The 19,331-nt window shown below is 45.5% G+C and overlaps 1 protein-coding gene across 3 annotated transcripts in view; it reads right to left on the bottom strand.

The window, feature by feature from the left end:
* Nucleotides 1–19,331, bottom strand: part of COL4A3 (collagen type IV alpha 3 chain) — a 120,228-nt gene that overhangs the window by 81,310 nt on the left and 19,587 nt on the right. For 2 of the 3 annotated variants that reach the window (XM_045031181.1, XM_045031180.1), the window contains exons 2-3: nucleotides 11,346–11,402; nucleotides 5,623–5,712 (exon numbers count right to left, since the gene is read on the bottom strand). In XM_045031181.1, coding sequence (XP_044887116.1) covers nucleotides 5,623–5,712; nucleotides 11,346–11,360 — 105 coding nt within the window. In that variant the 5' untranslated portion in view covers nucleotides 11,361–11,402. Of the gene's footprint in view, nucleotides 1–1,740; nucleotides 1,784–5,622; nucleotides 5,713–11,345; nucleotides 11,403–19,331 lie in introns of those variants that run through there. The other variant, XM_045031182.1, reaches the window with a different exon arrangement.

The following is a 19,331-nucleotide window of genomic DNA, read 5'->3' as shown; positions in this document are numbered from 1 at the left end:
CAAAGGAATGCATAACAGCAGAGAGGTCCATGTTGGATAGGACCATCCTTATTCACAAACATTCCTACTGAAGTTAATATTTGTACTTTTGAGTCACTTTCCCTTTGATAAAAGTATATTGGTTCCACTTAACATTTTTTTAACCAGTTGAACAAAATACCTTTGCAACATTCTTGTAAACACAGCATGGATTTATACCAAATATTGAAACAGTATCCAAACAAAAATTACAAGCAGGATTTATTTACACACAAAGTAATTTGTTGTTTGAGGAGGTGATTTCCTGATAACAAAACTCTTTGTCTGAGACAAATTTGAATAAAATGAATTTGTAATAAACTAATTAAATATTGCAAATGTTTCTTTCTACTCTTCCAGGACACAGTGCAAATCCCTATGCAGCTTGACAGTTCCTATGATCAATGAGAAGAGATCATTGCAGAGGCTTCCTTCTTCTCCTTTTCCCCCCTTTTCTTTTGTTTTATTATTTATCGCAGCACGAATTTGGTTTTATCCATTTCTAATGATGATAGACATAGTTCTTGGATGCAAAATAGTTAAGAGATCACTCCACATCACAATCTGTGGCTCAATGTTATTGTGTTTGTCCTTTATGGATAGTCTTTACAAACACACTGCTCTATTGCGTTGAAAATAAAATTAAAATATTACATATAAAAACATTCTGGTTAAATGACAGGCTGCAATAATGCCAACTGTAAATAGAGAGGGCGAAATTTAGATGTGATATTAGATGCAATAAATGCTATTGTGGTATTCAGGGAATATGTCCATACAACTTATGAATTCTGGTTAATATTGTGAAGTTGTTGTTATGAACATTATTGTACCATGGAATTAATGCCTCATTGCCTATGTGTATCCACCATGGGCTGACAGGACCTGTAGCAAATACATACCAAACTAAGCACAATGGAGAGTACCTAACTTTAATGACTGCACTGTGACCTATATACCACCTCCTCCAGCTTGTCTGTTTCAGGTATTGGTGGTGGGACATATAGAGACTCACAGGGCCACAAAAGAAGCTTTGAGCAGGAAGAAGGAAGGAGATGGACCAGCCAAGGTCAGGGAAGCCTAGCTGGGGAGAGAAGGCTCCATGTTTCAGAACACAAGCCATGCACTGCAGCAGAAAGATCCTGGATGCCCCAGATCACTGTGACCAGAGCCCAAAGAATGTGCTGGAGTGGTGAGGAAACTGAAGCAGGGAAACTCATGTAGGGTTTATTGTTTTGGTATAGTCCTGTGTATTTCTCATGCAGTTAAGTGCAATGGTATTAGAATCCTGTGCAAAGCTTGTGTGCACTGTATGTGTAACACCTACCATGTATCCCTTGAAGTGGTAAACTGTGGGTTCAGAACTCCAGAGGGCTGAATCTCTGGGAAAGGGCGTGTTTAAACGATAAGGGAGTCTGAGCGGGCTTAGCAGTGGGCTGTGTGGTTGCATCTCTCAGGATGGGGTGCTAGACAAATGATCTGTACCCCAAGAGTGTGTCCAGAGGCCTCAAGACCGGAACAGTATATGGGTTCTGTTCAGAATCTGGAAGCTTAAACACACACAGGATCTTGTGGCTGTACCCCTCTCCGCAGTCTGGTGAGTGTCCAGCAGCGGGAGTTTGACTGGACCTGTGACAGCCATCCTGCTGTTGTAAACTCCCTTACACTCAGGGCTTCTTTATATCTCTTTAAACCTCTTAATGGTGTGTAAATTGAACTTACACAATGAGGAGCTGAAAGAAGGTGTAAGTCCCAGCAGGAGATGATCTACTTCAACAGAGACATTATGGCACATTCCTGTTAGTTGTTTTGCTACATCCCTCTCTGCTAGCCTCTTGGCATGAACGTTACTTATGGTAGTTACACTGAAGGAGCCTGATCAATAAAATAAACAAATAAATAATCAATCCCCTCAGAGAAAATTTTGACCCAAAAAATACCCTTTGATTGATATTTTCCACAGATAGTTGAGTTTACTGCCAAGAACTCAAAACCCAAAAGTTTTCAGCAGAAAGCTACAGATTCTATAGAAAGCAGTCACTTCTTGCAAAAAAAATTGTTCAGTATAGAAAATCCAATTTTATGTCAAAAAACAGCTTTAATGGAAAATTTCAGCCGAGCCGTATCCCTCTATTAGACCCAGGATATGTCTACACTGAAAACAAACAAACAAAACCCTGCAGCAGCAAGTCTCAAAATCTGGGTCAACTGACTTGGGGTCTCGGGCCTTGCACATGGGTCTACAAATAGCAGTATAGGTGTTCCCACTTGGACTGGAGTCCAGGCTCTGAGACCCTCCTCTATTGCAGGGTTTCAGAGCCTGGGCTCCAGTGTGAGTGGGAACATCTACACTGCTATCTTTAGACCCACAAGTGAATCCCATGAGTTGACTGGGCTCAGAGACTTGCTGCTGCAGGTTTTTTTTTTTTGCAATGTAGACGTACCTTCAGTATGCGAAATTCAGAGGTGATGTATGCAGTGGTGCAGTCAGCGGGTGAGAGTCAAAGGGCTTGTCTATACTCAAAAACAGGGAAAATTCAATAGTGAGGGGTATGGGGGGTGTCAAGGTAGACAATTGGGGAGGGGTTTCTTTTAGTAAATAGTATAGGGGGTTTCAATAGTGGGGTACAATACAGTTGGTAACCAATTAACACTGAAGTATAAATGTAACAGGTAGCTAACAATTTCTATGTAAAGGGTGTGTCACAGCAGCATATAACCAACTAACAGTTATGGGTAAAATGTGTTAAATAACCAACAACTCTAGGTAAAAATGCGTTACAGTGGTGTAAATGTAAAATGTGAGGTGTGTTAGAGAGAAAAAGGGTAACCAATGGGGTTTTATGCTCGATTGGGGTGGGGGAAGAGGGGCACGTGGTGGAGCAGAGACCAAAGGCAGAGGCGCTGCGGAGGGAGATTTAAGCTCAGGGAGACACAGAGAACAGACAGGCTGTAAGTTTAAGCAGCAAAGACTAGGGAAGCCTGGGGGGGGGCACGGGGAGAACGGGGGAAACACAATTATATAGAACACAGCAAGGTCTTTATCTATGATCTAACTTAACCAAGACTACACAAATTAGCAAGTAACAAAACACAATACAACAATTCTCTAAGCCTAACTTACAGAGTTCAATGCAAACAATTTTTAAACCTAACTTAACCACAGCTATGCAAAATGAAATTACAATTTATCTAGACTAAAGGCTAAACCTAACCTAATGGGTGCACCTTATACTAGGGGTAGTTCCAGAGGGCAGAGTGGTGTGTGCCCAGGATACAGCTCCAAGCAGGGGGTTTAAGGTGGTGGCTGCAGCAGTGGGACAACTGCAAGTAGGCTGCCCAGGATAGAGTCCAGGGAGGCAGAGCTTAGCAGCGGCACAGGCTTATTTTTAGCAGCAAAGGCGCTGCGGAGCAAGAAACAGATTACGGATACAGACCAAGGAGTTAGCTTGGGTCTGTCTGCTGGGGAAACAAGGCCAGCAGCTAGAACAGGGGGAGTTTGCAAGAGGGAGTTCTTACCAATCCCCAGGACAGCAGCAAGTACAGAGACAGGAACAGCAGTAGCATCGGAGGATGGAGAGAGGACTCGATTCGCTTACAATAATCAGGAGATCTCCAGGCACAAATTCGTTGTTCGTGGGAGGGGAGTTTAAAAACGGGGGTACACTCAAAAACAAATGAGAGTGGGGAGAGGGCCCCCCAAAGACCCCTAGCTGATCAGACCAGGTGGCAAAGCAAGGACCTTCTCTGAGGTCTGATCAGAAAATGTCTGGTTTTAAAGGCAAACTCAGGCAGTTTCCCGCCAGTAACTCCTATTGGTTCCCCTTGTTATAGGGAAGGAGAGAAGGCAGGGAAAAACTGCAGGTAGGCATAGGCATGCCTGGGCATGTTCTGAGCCACAGGTATGACTCATATGCTCAGCTATTTGGCCTTTTTAGGTCTTGCATTCCTGGGCAGAGCCCCCTACACCGAGCCAGGTCCGAACAAAGAAGCTAGACAAAGGAGCAAAAAGCCCCCCTCCCTGAGCAGAGCAATGGCTCCAGTCAGTCTGCACGAGCCATTCCCATAAGCAGGGCCAGGCTGTGACTTTAGTTAGCACCATGGGCAGGAGGGGCGGCCACACAGTACAAACAGAAAGGAGAGGGGAAAAAAAGGAATGCAGCAGGGAGACAGCTGTAACAGACAGCCCCAACCCCTCCCCCACAAACCCCCACACTGCCCAGTCTCTTCCCGCTCCCACTCCACCCCCACTTCTTCCCGCCCAGTTCCAACCCCTCCCCCAAGCATGTTGTAGAGGGGTGGTCACCCTACTACGGCCTCAGCAAGGGTTAAAAGCCAGCCCTTGGAGAGGGCTGGGGCTGATAGCCAACCAGAAAAGGCTGAGAGGCAGCCAATCAGGGCCAGGCTGGGCCCTATAAAAGGGCTGTATGGCCAGAAGGTAAAGACTCTCTCTCTCTCTGTCTGGAGGGAGAAGGGCCTAGCTGCCTAGGAGCAGGTTACTGGACAGAGCAGTGCTGGGGAAAGGCAAGAGGAGGTGGGGAGCTCCAGCCTGGCAAATCTGCAGGCTGCAGGCCTTGTTAAAGGCCAAAGCAGATACTGGGATTGCAGAGGTGCAGCCCGAGGTTAGGCAGAGGCCGCTGGTCCAACCCCCCTTGCCAATGATGAGAGGCCATTACACTGCAGTCTGCCCCAGTGAACGGGAGCTAGATGATGACTGACAGTAGCCACTGAGGCGAGGTGGGGATAGAGGGTTCCCCTGGGAGGGGAGACCCAGAGTGTGGGCAGGGCAGAACCCCGAGGTAAAGGGTCCGGGAGGGACATAGGGCCTAAGGCAAGTGAGACACCGGCCAGAAGCAGGCGCTCTGTAAGCTGGAGAGCTAATTCCTGAGATGACCAGTAGGAGGTGCCACACCGATGAGTCTCGACCTCGCTACACATGCCCTGTCACTGCTCCTCCCTCTCCAGCCCCTTCTGCACACCACAGAACAGCTGATCACGGCGGTCAGGAGGAGCTGGGAAAGGGGGGGGAGCTGGAGCACCCACGGAGTAGGCGCCTATGAGCTGAGCTGCGGTAGCACTTCAGTGTAGACCCTACTAATGCTGATGAGAGGTTCTCCCATCAGAGAAGGTAATCCACCTTTCCGAGAGGTGGTAACTAAGCTGATGGAAGAATTCTTCCATTGACCTAGTGCTGTCTACCTGGGGACTTAGGCTGGCTTAACTACATCGCGTGGCATGTGGATTTTTCATACCTCGGAGCAATGTAGCTGGGCCAATCTAATTTTTGAGTGTAGACCAGCCCCAAGTGAGGCTAAGTAAATAAGTCTATGAAGCAATTATCAGAGGGATAGCCGTGTTAGTCTGTATCCACAAAAACAACTAGGAGTCTGGTGGCACCTTAAAGACTAAGTGCTTGGCTACACTTGCAGATGTAGAGCGCTGGGGGTTGAACCAGCAGAATGTTATTCTTGAGCTCTCATCAATTACTTTCAGTAATTAGCCAAGCAGCAACTCTGTAGATCCTGACTAAGTACATTTTACAACATCTTTGAGCAAAATTGTAAACTCTGAAACCACATACACACATGCAGGTCAGCAACCTACCGTGGGTCCTTGTGGCCCCGGAGGTCCCTCAGGGCCACAGAAACCTGTCTGGCCAGGTACACCTTGAGCACCAGGAAATCCTTTTTCACCCTGCAAAAAGCATAACAAACAAGCCCTTAGAACCATCCCTGTGTTTTCCTTCTGATCATTTATTTCAGAGATACTAGTTATTTGGGGCATCACTTAGCTTTTATTTGCCCATCTCTGTGCAAGATTATGATTTACCCTTGCTCACACTGAATAGTTCCTCATCCCACGAGTAGTCCCACAAAAGTCAATGGGACTACAAGGGATATTTAATGCGAGTATGGGTATCAGAATCTGCACCTCTGTGTTTAATCTTATTGTAAAACACATAGATTAGCTGGCACAAGATGTGGTCTTAACAATGCAGCCGACACACATTTCTTGCAAACAACTCCATAATTTGCTTAGCCTCCACCAGCCCTAGAATTCTGATCCTACTGAAAAACTCCAAAGTCCCAGCTGGCAGATCTGATAGCTGCTGCTGTGTAATTGTGCCGGCAAACCATCCACTCCACTCCATCCCCATATGCGAACCATGTAAAGAAACAAAGTGATAGTGAAATATAATGTAGCTGTTTAGGTACAGTAAAATAGCGGTTTGCTTTTAAAAGCGATGTTTTTATTGTTCCAAGTCACATAGATTAAGCTACACAGCCAGTTTAAATGCAAATTTTGACTGAAAACTTTCAGATTAGCCTAAGGCCAAGTTCAGACTACTAACCCATGACCAGGAAACACAGGAGGCTAAAACCACATGAGCAAAACATTTCTTTGTTGAATATGCTGGGGTTGTGAGGTGGACCATAAAGAAAGCCACTGGCTGAACACAGCACTCCAAGGAGCACCAGTACTATTCCAGCAGTTTAGAGCCTTTAGGCTTGTTCTACACCAGCTTGAGAGGTGGCCATTTCCACCCACTTTTAGGCCTCTTTACTCTGCCAGAGCAGCATTACACGGCCTCAGGGAAATGGAGAATTAAGCCACGTAGTATAAAACTATTTGACACTGTCATCTATAGATAACACAGGCCATTCACGGTCATACAACACAAGATGACTGCTAGACCATAGGTTAAAGAAAGTCAAAGAAACTTAGACATGCATGTAAAAATACTCCCAGTCAGTTCCTTTTCAATACCACTTTACATGAGTGCAGGTTGTTTGCAGTGGCTGATATTTTCAGAACAAGATACGGAGCTAAAAGTAGTTATGTGATTTTTTTAAATGGGGCTTGGAGGATTATTTTGGCTGGGTAAAGCTATTTAATACATTCTTGATCTGAAACATTTGGTCTCTTTGGATATGTTTACACAGTGACTGGCAGCGAGTCTCAGAGCCCAGCCCGACAGACTCATGCTCATGGGGCTAATGCTACAGCATTGGAAGTAGCTGTGTAGACATTGTGGCTCGGGCGGGAGCTTGGGCTCTGAAGCCTAGGGAGAGGGGTGGGCTTCAGAGCCCAAGCTCCAACCTGAGCAGCAACATCTACACAGCTATTTTTAGTGTGGTAGCACAAGGCTTGTGAGTCCAAGTCTGTTGCCCCAGGCTCGGAGGCTCATAGGATGGGCTGTGTAGACATACTTATGGCCCGAGTTTAGGAAAACACCCTATTCATAACAGCACTTCAGCACAGGCTTAACTTCAAACAGATGGCAACTCAATGGGACTTAAGCTCATACTTAAGTGATGTTTTGAATAGGGATTGAATTAACATATGCTTATGTGCCTTCCTGAATCAGTGCCTATGTGAATAACAAAGTAGCCTAGCATGACATTTTGCCCTCCAAACACACACAGAGCCTCAGAAAAATTTCCAGACGTGCCAATCTTTCTTGGCACTGTTAGTGGAAGGAATTCTTATATTAAAAGTATCAATGTACATAAAAATGTTTGCTAAGACCACAGGACCATCTAGCCCAGTATCCTATCTTTCGACAGTGGCCAATGCCAGGTGCCCCAGAGGGAATGAACAGAACAGGTAATCATCAAGTGATTTACCACATTTCAACACATTTCAAGGAAGATTGGAGAAAAGCTATAATAATGCAATACCAAGATCTGCCACTGGATGGGGTACAATACTAACTCATAGGGAGAAATTTAAGGACTTGATCTTTCTTCATTAAGCTTGAATATCTTGCCACAGAAGCAAGTTATAGGAGTGATCCCCTCTATTGTGTCAGGGACCCACAGCTGAATCCAGACACAGCTTACTGCCCTCTGCTGATTCACTTAATGAACCTGCCCCTCTGACTGGCTGAAGGCTCCCGCAGACACATTCTTAAACCCTGAAGCAGGGTTGGGACTCTAGCTACTCAATAGTGTTCCATGCCTGCATCTGTGCTGCCTGCCTATGGTGACCCTATTTCCCAAAGTGAAAATGGGACAACAGGCGGGGCTGGCCCAATCCCCCTACTCAGTTCTGTAAAGTTATTCATGCTCTGAAATGTTTGCCAGGCTTGGGCCTATCTATATCATTTCAATATGCCAATCACCAAAGTGCGTAGAAGTACTGAACTCTACCCAGGATTTGCTTACAACGCTGCACTCATTTGTGATTAGGTTAGGCTAGTCTGAGTCTTTTCTGGAGCCAGTCTCCTAAGCACAGCCATACTGGGTCAGATCAATGGTACATTGATTATTGGTCATTGCCAGATGCTTCAGAGGGAAAGAACAGAAGAGGGCAATTGAGTGATTCATCCTGTTGTCCAGTCCCAGCTTCTAGCACTCAAAGATTTAAGGACATCCAGAGCATGGGTTTGCATCCCTGACCATCCTGGCTAATAGCTATTGATAAGCCTAACCTCTATGAATTTATTTAATTCTTTTTTGAACCCAGTTATACTTTTAACCTTCACAACATCCCCTGGAAACAAATTCCACAGGTTGATCGTGTGTTGTGTGAAGAGATACTTTATTTTGTTTGTTTTAAACCTATTGCCTGTTAATTTCAGTGGTGACCTCTGGATCTTGTGTTATGTGAAGGGATAAAGAATTGTTCATTTTCTCCACACCATTCATGATTTTATAGACCTCTATCTTATCCCCCCTTGGCCATCTCTTTTCTAAGATGAACCATCCCAGTCTTTTTAATCTCTCCTTATATAGAAACTGTTCCATACTCCTGTTCATTTTTGTTGCTCTTCTCTGTAGCTTTTCTAGTTGTAATATATCTTTTTTGACCATAATGTCCTTTGGCAACCAGAACTGCACACAGTATTCCAGGTGTGGGAGTACCATGGATTTATATAGTGGCCATTATGATATTTTCTGTCTTATTATCTATCCATTTCCTAATGGTTCCTAACATTGTCATTTTTTGACTGTGGTGGTACACTGAGCCGAGGTTTTCAGAGAACTACCACAATAACTCCCAGATCTCTCTTTTGAGTGGCAACAGCTAATTTAGACCCCATCATTTTGTATGTATAGTTAGGATTATGTTTTCCAATGTGCATTACTTTGCATTTATCAACATTGAATTTCATTGGCCATTTTGTTATCCAGTCACCAAGTTTTGTGAGATTGCTTTGTAAACCTTTTTCAGTCAGCTTTGGACATAAGTATCTTGAGTAATTTTGTATCACATACTGTACAAACTTCACCACCTCACTGCTTACCCCTTTTTCTATCACTGGTACAGCAGTTCCCAGTACAGATCCTTGGGGGAATCTTTCTCCACTCTCTACTGTGAAACCTGACCATTTATTCCTACCCTTTCCCCCCTATCTTTTAACCAGTTATGGATCCATAAGCCTTCCCTCCTCTTCCATGACTGCCTACTTCACTTAGGAAGTGGGACTAAGTACACATTCTGACAGTCCAAGTACACCATATCCACATATTAGCTGACCCCTTCAAAGAATTCTAATAGATTGGAGAGACACGATTTCCCTTTGCAAAAGCCACGTTCACTCTTCCCCAACATACCATGTTCATCTGATAATTCCATCCTGGTCGGGTGGTCGGTAGTACATTCCTACTGCTATACATTTAATACTCTAGCATGGAATCTATGGCTTTTCTAGTAAATAAACTCTTTGCTTATTTTTTTATCAAAAGTAGGTCTCTGTTGTGCAAACTGTGAGGAGTTAAACTCCAGTGCATGTTGTAAGGCCCATCTTTCTTCCTTGGGCTGCAGGGAGCTGGACAAGCTGGGGAGTGGAGATGGGGGGCTCTGGAGGTGATTTTGTTGGTATGTGATCTGATTTGCACCCCACACCAGCCCTGAGAGGATTAATGAGGGTCTGAGACACAAATTAAAATACCTGGCATCACCCCTGAGAGGGAGGGCCAGGGTTAAATAAGAGTGAAGCCCAGCGAGGGAAGGGCTGCAACAGTACTACAAAGCCAGAAGGCTGAAAGCAGAAGGGGGAATTGTAGGAGAAGGAAGCTGCTGTCACTTCCTGGAATAGGGGAGGTTGTCAGAGAGGAGAAGGAAGTCCAGGGAGAGAGTAAGTCCGGTGATCCTGCCCTGGAGTAAGGAGTCTAGCAAGAAGCTAGGAGAGGGTAAGTAGCCACAGGGAGTAGAGCAGGCTCCATGCTAAACCCATAAACAGTCAAGGGACGAGAGAGGGGCTGGGTAAGAAGCTCAGGGAAACAGCAATAGGGATGGGGCATCTGAGGTCACGCTGGTGGGGATGGGGTCATGCAGGCGGGGATGGGGTCACGCCTTTCCCAGAACTGCTGAAAAATCCAGTATTCCAGGAATACACAAGTAGCCACCTTGGTGTAGCTTGAAAGCTCATGCCTTCCACCAATAGAAGTTGGTCCAATAAAAGATATCACCTCACCCACCTCGTTTCTCTTATATTGTGATAATCAGGGTCCAGACTGCCCAAGGGGAGAAGAGGGGGTCTGAACTCCAAAGAGTAAACAATGGAATCAACTGGTTTGTATACAGTGTTATTGTGTCTAGATGTGTCAAGTAAGGCCTTTCATGAAAGCTGGTAATGTTCTGAACTTGATGGCCATTAAGAGATATGTATGCAGGTTATGGTTATGAACATATGCATATATATAGGGGGGGGTGTAGAACATTGTAATTGTAACTAGGATGCAACTGCAGCATTGCCTCACGGAAGTGTGGGGAAGCTATCAGGGAGGGAGGCACCCAGGCTAGTTGTTTACATGAAACGAACTCCAAGCACCTGCCATTGTACAACCTACACTGCCACTTACAGCGCTGAAACTTTACAGCGCTGAAACTTGCATCGCTCGGGGGAGGAGGGAGTTTCACACCCCCGAGCGAAGAAAGTTTCAGCGCTGTAAAGTGGCAGTGTAGACAGTGCACCAGCACTGGCTGGTAGCTACTCCCCTCGTGGAGGTGGTTTTATTACAGCCCTGAGAGAGCTCTCTCCCAGCACTGGAGCTGCAACTACACAGCCATGGTAAAGCTCCCCTGCAGCAGCGCTTTAACATTGGCTGTGTAGACATTTCCATTTAGTTAGGGTCAGTTTTTAAAACTTTTACATTCTTCCTAGTTAGTTAAACAGAGTGTACAGAGTTATTCTGAGAGGTGAATTTGAGGTAGTGAATCCATCTGAGGGTTGTCTTTACCAGAAATATCTGTTTGTACCGCCACCCAGTAAATTCATTCTGTCTATCATTCATGTATTATTAATTTGCACCAATGATTTATCTTCGGGGGAGGGGGGGGAGGAAGGTAGAAACAGGGTAACATATTTAGTCTCTTACCTTATTACCTTTCATTCCATCACAGTAGCAGTGGCTTTTACCTTTGCAGACACAACTCTGAAAAGAAAAGATAGGAACTTTACAATAAAGGGAATTAATTATTTCAATGTGCTGTCCGATGAAGGACAATTGCCTTGAAAATATTAGATCTATGATGTATTTAAATAAAGTAAAACAATTTCTAGGTAATATATCAATATCTATACATTGCACTATGTACAACAGTCATCCATAGCACTTGACCATTAGCTAGTTACTTCTCACAACAGATCCATGAGGCAGGTAAAGGATGCTATCCCCATTTTTATAGTTGGGAAAATTGGGGCTAACAGCACATTACTTTCCCATGGCACAAAGGCAGTAAGTATCAGGGCTGGGACTGAAATTCAAGAGTTTCTGTCTCACAGGCATGGGCTGTCACCATTCCTGGTAGATCCTTTAGAAACTGAACATAGAACCAGAGCACAAGCACCGACATTCCAAAGTGCTGGGGGTGCTCGACACCTGGCTCTGTCCCAGGCCCTGCCCCCACTTCACCCTTCCCTCAAGGCCCCACCCCACCTCTTCCCGCTCTTGCTCCACCCCTGCCCCGCCTCTTCCTGTCCCCACCCTGCCTCTTCCCACCCAGTTCGGGTCCCTTCCCCAGAGTGTGCTGTGTCCTCGCTCCTCCCCCTCCCCCCAGCCTTCTGCATGCCACAAAACAGCTGTTTGCAGCCGGTGAGAGGTTCAGGGAGGGAGGAGGAGGCATTGATCTGCGGGGCCCGCCGGCGGGCAGGAGGCACTGGAGGGTGGGGGAGAACCGATAGAGGGGCTGCCAGTGGGTGCTCAGTATCCACCATTTTTCCCTGTGGTGCTCCAGCCCCGGGGCACCCACAGAGTCGGTGCCTATGAACCAGAGAAAGAGTAAGCCCCAGTCTACACTACAGAGTTGCGTCAACATAAGGCAGCTTACACTGACCTAACTCTGTAAGCATCTGCACTAAAATGGAGCTCCCACCAATGCAACTTGCACACTACACCGACTTAACTTCACCTCCACAAGAGGCATAGCTCTTAAGTCAACGTAATTAGGTTGATGCAGTGTCAGTGTAGAGATTGAGTTGCATACATTGATTGCTGCAGCTTTTCAGAAGCCATCCCACAATGCCCCACTCTGGCAGTTAAATCGGTTCAAGCGCTCCTGGTGAGGACACACACTGCTGGAACAAGGAGAGTAGTGTGGACATGCAAAACCATTTTAATTATCATGGTGGCTGTACATCTACGTAACTTAGGTTGACTTAATTTTGTAATGTAGACTTGCCCTGAGAGTGAGTGAGAGAGTGTGTGATTGGGGAAGATGGAATATGGTTCTAGGTTACAATGGTATTTTTTTCCCCTTTTGGCTCAATCTAGTTACAAATTCTTTTTTCTGACTTCCTCATGTTGCACCTACCTACCTCCAGACCTCTGTACATCATAATAACTAAGGGCCTGATCAGTAAGTGCCGAAGCCAATTGAAAGATTTTCACTGACTTCAATGAGTGTTGAATCAGATCCAAAGTGCCCAATCACTTCTGTTGGAGAGATGGACATTGTCCAATACCGATATAATGAATACACAGTATACATTCTGCTGCTTATAAAACACACAAAAAATACACCTATAATTTCAGCCTTTGGTCTTCTTTAATCAACTAGGCTCTAAATACAGTACACTCTACAAAAAATAGTTTTCAACCATGAATTACGGCTAGAAATTAAAACCAAAATTTATTTTTTTTTAAAAAAGGACTGTGCTTCAAACTGGCCTAGAATAACTTGAAAACTTTAAATTCTTGTTGAGATTAGCAGGTGTGTAATAATTTATGATCGCAATCCATGGAAGCACATTTAGTCTTGGTTACAGATTGCTATGTCTGTTCATTTTAAACTCAGTTTTATAGCTATTTTTAAGCTATACAAAATTGTTTTTCTAATAGAAATCACTATGAAGATCATCTCACTTTTGACAGACACAATAAACAATATCTGCTAGATAACTGCAACAGTAGATTTTTATATAAGTATAATCAAAAGCAAAGGGAAGACAAGCTTAATTTTTTTGTCTTATAAATGTGTACTTGGACAGCAAGTATTTGGAAAGCTATAGAGTTATTATTGTTATGAGACAGTTACAGTGGAGCAAAAGAGAACAAACAGAGAAGCAACATATCAGAACATTTTAATGGAGAGCTTTACACTGGAGACAGGGGGTGTCATAAACATACAGCTACGGGTAGCATAAAATCCCTCCTTTACCTGTAAACGGTTCAGAAGCTCAAATAACCTGGCTGGCACCTAACCAAAAGGACCAATGAGGGGAGAAGATACTTTCAAATCTGTGGGAGAAGGTTTTTGTTTTATCTCTCTTTGTGTTGTTCTCTCTGGGTCAGTGAGGAATCAGGGCAGGGAAAATACATCTTCCAAAGCAATATCTAAACTAAGCATCTAAGATTACAAATTGTAAGTAACAGAAAAAAAATGCATTAGATTATCTTTTGTTGTAGCTTGTAAATGTTCCCTATGCTAAGAGGGAGGTTTATTCCTGTTTTTTTGTAACTTTAAAGTTTTGCCTAAAGGAGAATCCTCTGTGTTATAAATCTTATTACCCTGTAAAATTACCTTCCATCCTGATTTTACAGAGGTGCTTCTTTTACTTTTTTCTTTATAATAAAGTTCTGCTTTTAAGAACCTGATTGGTTTTTAGTGTCCTAAAAATCCAAGGGCTGGTCTGTGCCCACTTTGTTAACCTATTTGGTTGGTATATTATTCTCAATACTCCCCACAAAAGGGGGTGAAGGGGTTGGGGCGGGGGTTTGGGGGGAACAAGAACTCCAAGTGGTTCTTTTCCTTAAATCTTTGTCTAACTCACTTGGTGGTGGCAGCAGTACTCATCCAAGGACAAGGAAGGATTTGTGCCTTGGGGAAGTTTTAAACTAAGCTGGTAAAAATAAGCTTAGGGGGTCTTTCATGCAGGGTTTCCACATCTGTACCCCAGAGTTCAGAGTGGGGAGCGAACCTTAACAGGGGGTAATTAATATTAGCAAGCATGGCATTCCAATATCATGATGATGAGTGCAAGCTGGTTAGACAGATGCCAATATTCTCCATTTGACAGTTGCTCTCTCTTCCTAGAACTTTTTATTTTCTTTTTCAATTATGTTTAAATTCTATCCACTCAGATTTTTTTAATAATTTATACTGCCTAGAATTTTAGTCAATTGGGATTCATGAATTTGAGAATATCCAGGTCTAAGATTTCCACTCATGATATTAGAACAGTTCCTGAAGTCCATACCACCTAAACTTTAGACTACAAAAAGTGTTTCTCATACTGCACTTCAGTCATGTTCCAAACTGGCATTACATTAAAATTACTACAGTCGGGCCTTGATTTACATAGTGGTTATGTTCTTGAAGAAACACTGTGCAAATAGAAATTGCATAAAAAGATATGAAGAGTCTACGGGAAATAAGGGTTTAGGTTCCAGGCTCACAAGATGACTTTTCTTAGAAAAATTTAATGAAATTTAAACTTGCTACTGACCTTCCCTGATGTTGAGGATGAATTTGATAGGATAATAATGCTGACGTTGTTGAAGTCAGAACTCCGAGGGTTCATCCGGGGTGTCTGGGGAGGCCAGGGAGTGTGGTGCAGTGGCATAAACAAGATGGGACACTTGGATGAGCCCCCACTTCAGGTGGGTGGGCAGGGGTGGGGGAGGTGAGGCAGGAGGGATTTGTACCGCCTACCCTCACCCACTCCAGCTGGCCATGTGGGAGGCGATGGACACTCTGGCCAGGGCTCCCCCTGGGCCCCAGGTGCGCACCCAAGGAGCGGGGTCAGGGCACGGGGGCTTGCCTGCTCCTCAGCTGGAATGCCAGGTTGGTAGGGCAGGATACGCCCCCAATCCCATCCCAGGCAGGAGCGCCAGGTGGAGCAGGATAAGCCCCCATGCCCCAGCCCCATTCCCCATTTGGAATGTTGGGCAGGCAGAGTGGGGCAAGCCCTCGACCCCGCTGCCCAGCTGGAGCATGGGGTGAGCGGGCCGAGCAGGGCAAGCACTAGGGCTGGAGCAGAGCTGGGGCTGGATGGGCCTGGATGCTAAGGGCCAGTCTCACCCGTGGCTATGGAGTGGAGTTGGTGGCAGAAGACGTATAAAAAAAAACAACTAACTGGTGATGGTCAATTGGCGTTCTTCTGCATGTCTTTGTAAATTTCCCTGTAAGGAGTCAACATACCCTCAAGCTCTCTCTTGAATTTCAAGCTACGTTCCATGAATGGATCCTCAACACAAAAAGGGTCTCCGAGTTCCTTGGCCAGTTGAAAAGCCTTAGCCAGACTCTCCATTGTCAGCTGCAGCTTTGGTGCCACATCCTCACTGTCCTTATCACTGGTGCTTGACTAAATCAGCTCCTCCAGCTCTTCCTCATTGAGCTCGGTAGTGTGGGACTCCAGTAGCTCCTTTATCTCCGTTGTCTGGAGATTGTCAAATCCCTGCCCTCCCACACGACAACCCAGCTCTGTAATTTCTTCCACCTCACATCACATTTCGGGGAAGCCACGAAAATCATTCACTGTCTTTCGCCACAAGTTTTTCCAACTATTTTTCTACTGAAGAACAGCTAGCCAAAACTTAAAAGATAATAAAATGTTTAAGTACATCAGAAGCAGGAACCCTGCTAAACAACCAGTGGGGCCCCTGGATGATCGAGATACAAAAGGAGCGCTTAAAGATGATAAAGTCATCGCGGAGAAAGTAAATGAATTCTTTGCTTCAGTCTTCAAGGCTGAGGATGTCAGGGAGATTCCCAAACCTGAGCTGGCTTTTGTAGGTGACAAATCTGAGGAATTGTTACAGATTAAGGTGTCACTAGAGGAGGTTTTGGAATTAATTGATAAACTTAACAGTAATAAGTCACCGGGACCAGGTGGCATTCACCCAAGAGTTCTGAAAGAACTCAAATGTGAAATTGCGAAACTATTAACTATGGTTTGTAACCTGTCTTTTAAATTGGCTTCTGTACTCAATGACTGGAAGATAGCTAATGTAACGCCAATATTTAAAAAGGGCTCTAGAGGTGTGTAGTGAGTCGGTGTGGCTCCCCTCCTGCCCAGCAGAGGGAGCCACCTTGCAGACTCCCAAGTGGGCGGAGCCACCACCACCTGTCCCCGCCCCCCAGAAGTCAATGGGCGGGACAGGAAGTAGAAAAGCCGGCCGCCAGAGCTCAGTCAGAGCCCAGCCGCCGCCGGGAGCAGACGTGCCGGCGAGAGCTCCTGACTGGGAACCCTCCAGGACCCCAGGCAGCTGTCCTGACTGGCCGGAGCTTCCCCGTGCCCACTACGACGAGGAGCCGCCGGAGCTTCCCCATGACCTGTACTGGGAGAAGCCGCTGGAACTCCCCTGCGCCCACTACGAAGAGGAACCGCCGGAGCTTCCCCGCCCCTGCTGTTACCCGGAGGAGCCGCCTGAGCACGCCTGGCCGGACTTCCCCGAGGAGCTGACGGACCTGCCACCAAGCCCTGGTCCCGAGGAGCCTATGCTGATTGACTGGCCTGGAGCTGGTGCCCCGGATGAGGTAAGCCCTGAGGGGGAAAATGGAAGTAGCCCGGGGGTAGCCGACCCCTGTCAGGCTACAGACGCAGAGGTCCCGATGTCAGTGTGTTGCGGTCAGGATCCCACTGACCATCAGCGGTGATAGCCGCTGCTAGGGCCCCGGGCTGGGACACAGTGGAGTGGGTGGGCCTGTGTCCCCCCTGCCACCCCACTCACGGGTGGCAGTTTTCCCCCCTCGCTCAGCTCCTGCTCCAAAGGGCCTGAACTTATTGTACTGGTTGCTGCTCAGCCCCTGCTCCAAAGGGCCTGAGCCTTCCGTAATGTTTGCTGCTCAGCCCCCTGCAACAAAGGGCCTGAGCTTCCTGACTGTTTGTTTGCTGCTCAGCCCCTGCCACAAAGGGCCTGAGCTTCCTGACTGTTTGTTTGCTGCTCAGCCCCTGCCACAAAGGGCCTGAGCTCCTTATACTGTTTGCTGCTCAGCCCTGCACCAGAGGGCCTGAGCTCATTGTAGTGTGCTGCTCAGCCCTGTACCAAAGGGCCTGAGTTCTGTGTACTGTATTGCCGCTCAGCCCTGCACCAGAGGGTCTGAGCTTCCTAACACTGTTGACTATTGTTCAGCCGGTTCCACAGAAGACATGGAGTGAGTCGGTGTGGCTCCCCTCCTGCCCTCAGGAGGGTCGAGCCCCGGCGCGATCGATTACAAGGTGATCCTGGCAATTACAGACCGGTAAGTCTAACGTCAGTACCGGGCAAATTAGTTGAAACAATCGTAAAGAATAAAATTGTCAGACGCCTAGAAGAACATAAACTGTTCGGCAAAAGTCAACATGATTTCTGTAAAGGGAAATCATGTCTTACTAATCTATTAGAGTTCTCTGAAGGGGTCAACAAACATGTGGACAAGGGGGATCCAGTGGACGTAGTGTACTTAGATTTCCAGAAAGCCTTGACAAGGTCCCTCACTGAAGGCTCTTATGTAAATTAAGTTATCATGGGATAAGAGGGAAGATCCTTTCATGGATTGAGAACGGTTAAAAGACAGGGAACAAAGGGTAGGAATTAATGGTAAATTTTCAGAATGGAGAGGCGTAACTAGTGGTGTTCCCCAAGGTTAGTCCTAGGACCAATCCTATTCAACTTATTCATAAATGAGCTGGAGAAAGAGGTAAAAGAGAGGTGGCAAAGTTTGCAGATGATACTAAACTGCTCAAGATAGTTAAGATCAAAGCAGACTGTGACGAGCTTCAAAAAGATCTCACAAAACTAAGCGATTGGGCAACAAAATGGCAAATGAAATGTAATGTGGATAAATGTAAAGTAATGCACATTGGGAAAAAATAACCTCAACTATACATACAATATGATGGGGGCTAATTTAGCTACAACTAATCAGGAAAAAGATCTTGGAGTCACCGTGGATAGTTCTCTGAAGACGTCCACACAGTGTGCAGCGGCGGTCAAAAAAGCAAACAGGATGTTAGGAATCATTAAAAAGGGGATAGAGAATAAGATGGAGAATATCTTATTGCCCTTATATAAATCCGTGGTACACCCACATCTTGAATACTGTGCACAGATGTGGTCTCCTCATCTCAAAAAAGATATACTGGCATTAGAAAAGGTTCAGAGAAGGGCAACTAAAATGATTAGGGGTTTGGAATGGGTCCCATATGAGGAGAGATTAAAGAGGCTAGGACTTTTCAGCTGGGAAAAGAGGAGACTAAGGGGGGGAATATGATAGAGGTATATAAAATCATGAGTGATGTGGAGAAAGTGAATAAGGAAAAGTTATTTACTTGTTCCCATAATAGAAAAACTACGAGCCACCAAATGAAATTAATTGGCAGCAGGTTAAAACAAATAAAAGGAAGTTCTTCTTCACACAGCGCACAGTCAACCTGTGGAGCTCCTTGCCTGAGAAGGTTGTGAAGGCTAGCACTATAACAGGGTTTAAAAGATAACCTCCATGAATTTATCCAGTTAAGTCCATTGATGGCTATTAGCCAGGATGGGTAAGGAATGGTGTCCGTAGCCTCTGTTTGTCAGAGGGTGGAGATGGACGGCAGGAGAGAGATCACTTGATCACCTGTTAGGTTCACTCCCTCTGGGGAACCTGGCATTGGTCACTGTTGGTAGACAGGATACTGGGCTTGATGGACCTTTGGAATGACCCAGAATGGCCATTCTTATATTCTTAACATGCATTGATTGATGATGAAGGCTTTATTTCATCCAGAGACACTTATATTTTTAACACACTCTGCTATAGTGTAATCCTTCCAGCACTGTGTCACTGTTAAGCTTGGATCACTGTCCATAGTGTCTAGGATGTGGTGAAAGGTGTGGCGAGAGTAATAAACTTTAAAAGTTGCGATGATACCTTGGTTAAGGAGCTGGAGGAGTGAT

Source organism: Mauremys mutica, chromosome 9 (assembly GCF_020497125.1).
Source record: "Mauremys mutica isolate MM-2020 ecotype Southern chromosome 9, ASM2049712v1, whole genome shotgun sequence".
Classification (NCBI taxonomy): domain Eukaryota; kingdom Metazoa; phylum Chordata; order Testudines; family Geoemydidae; genus Mauremys; species Mauremys mutica.
This window is presented reverse-complemented; position numbering and strand designations above follow the sequence as displayed.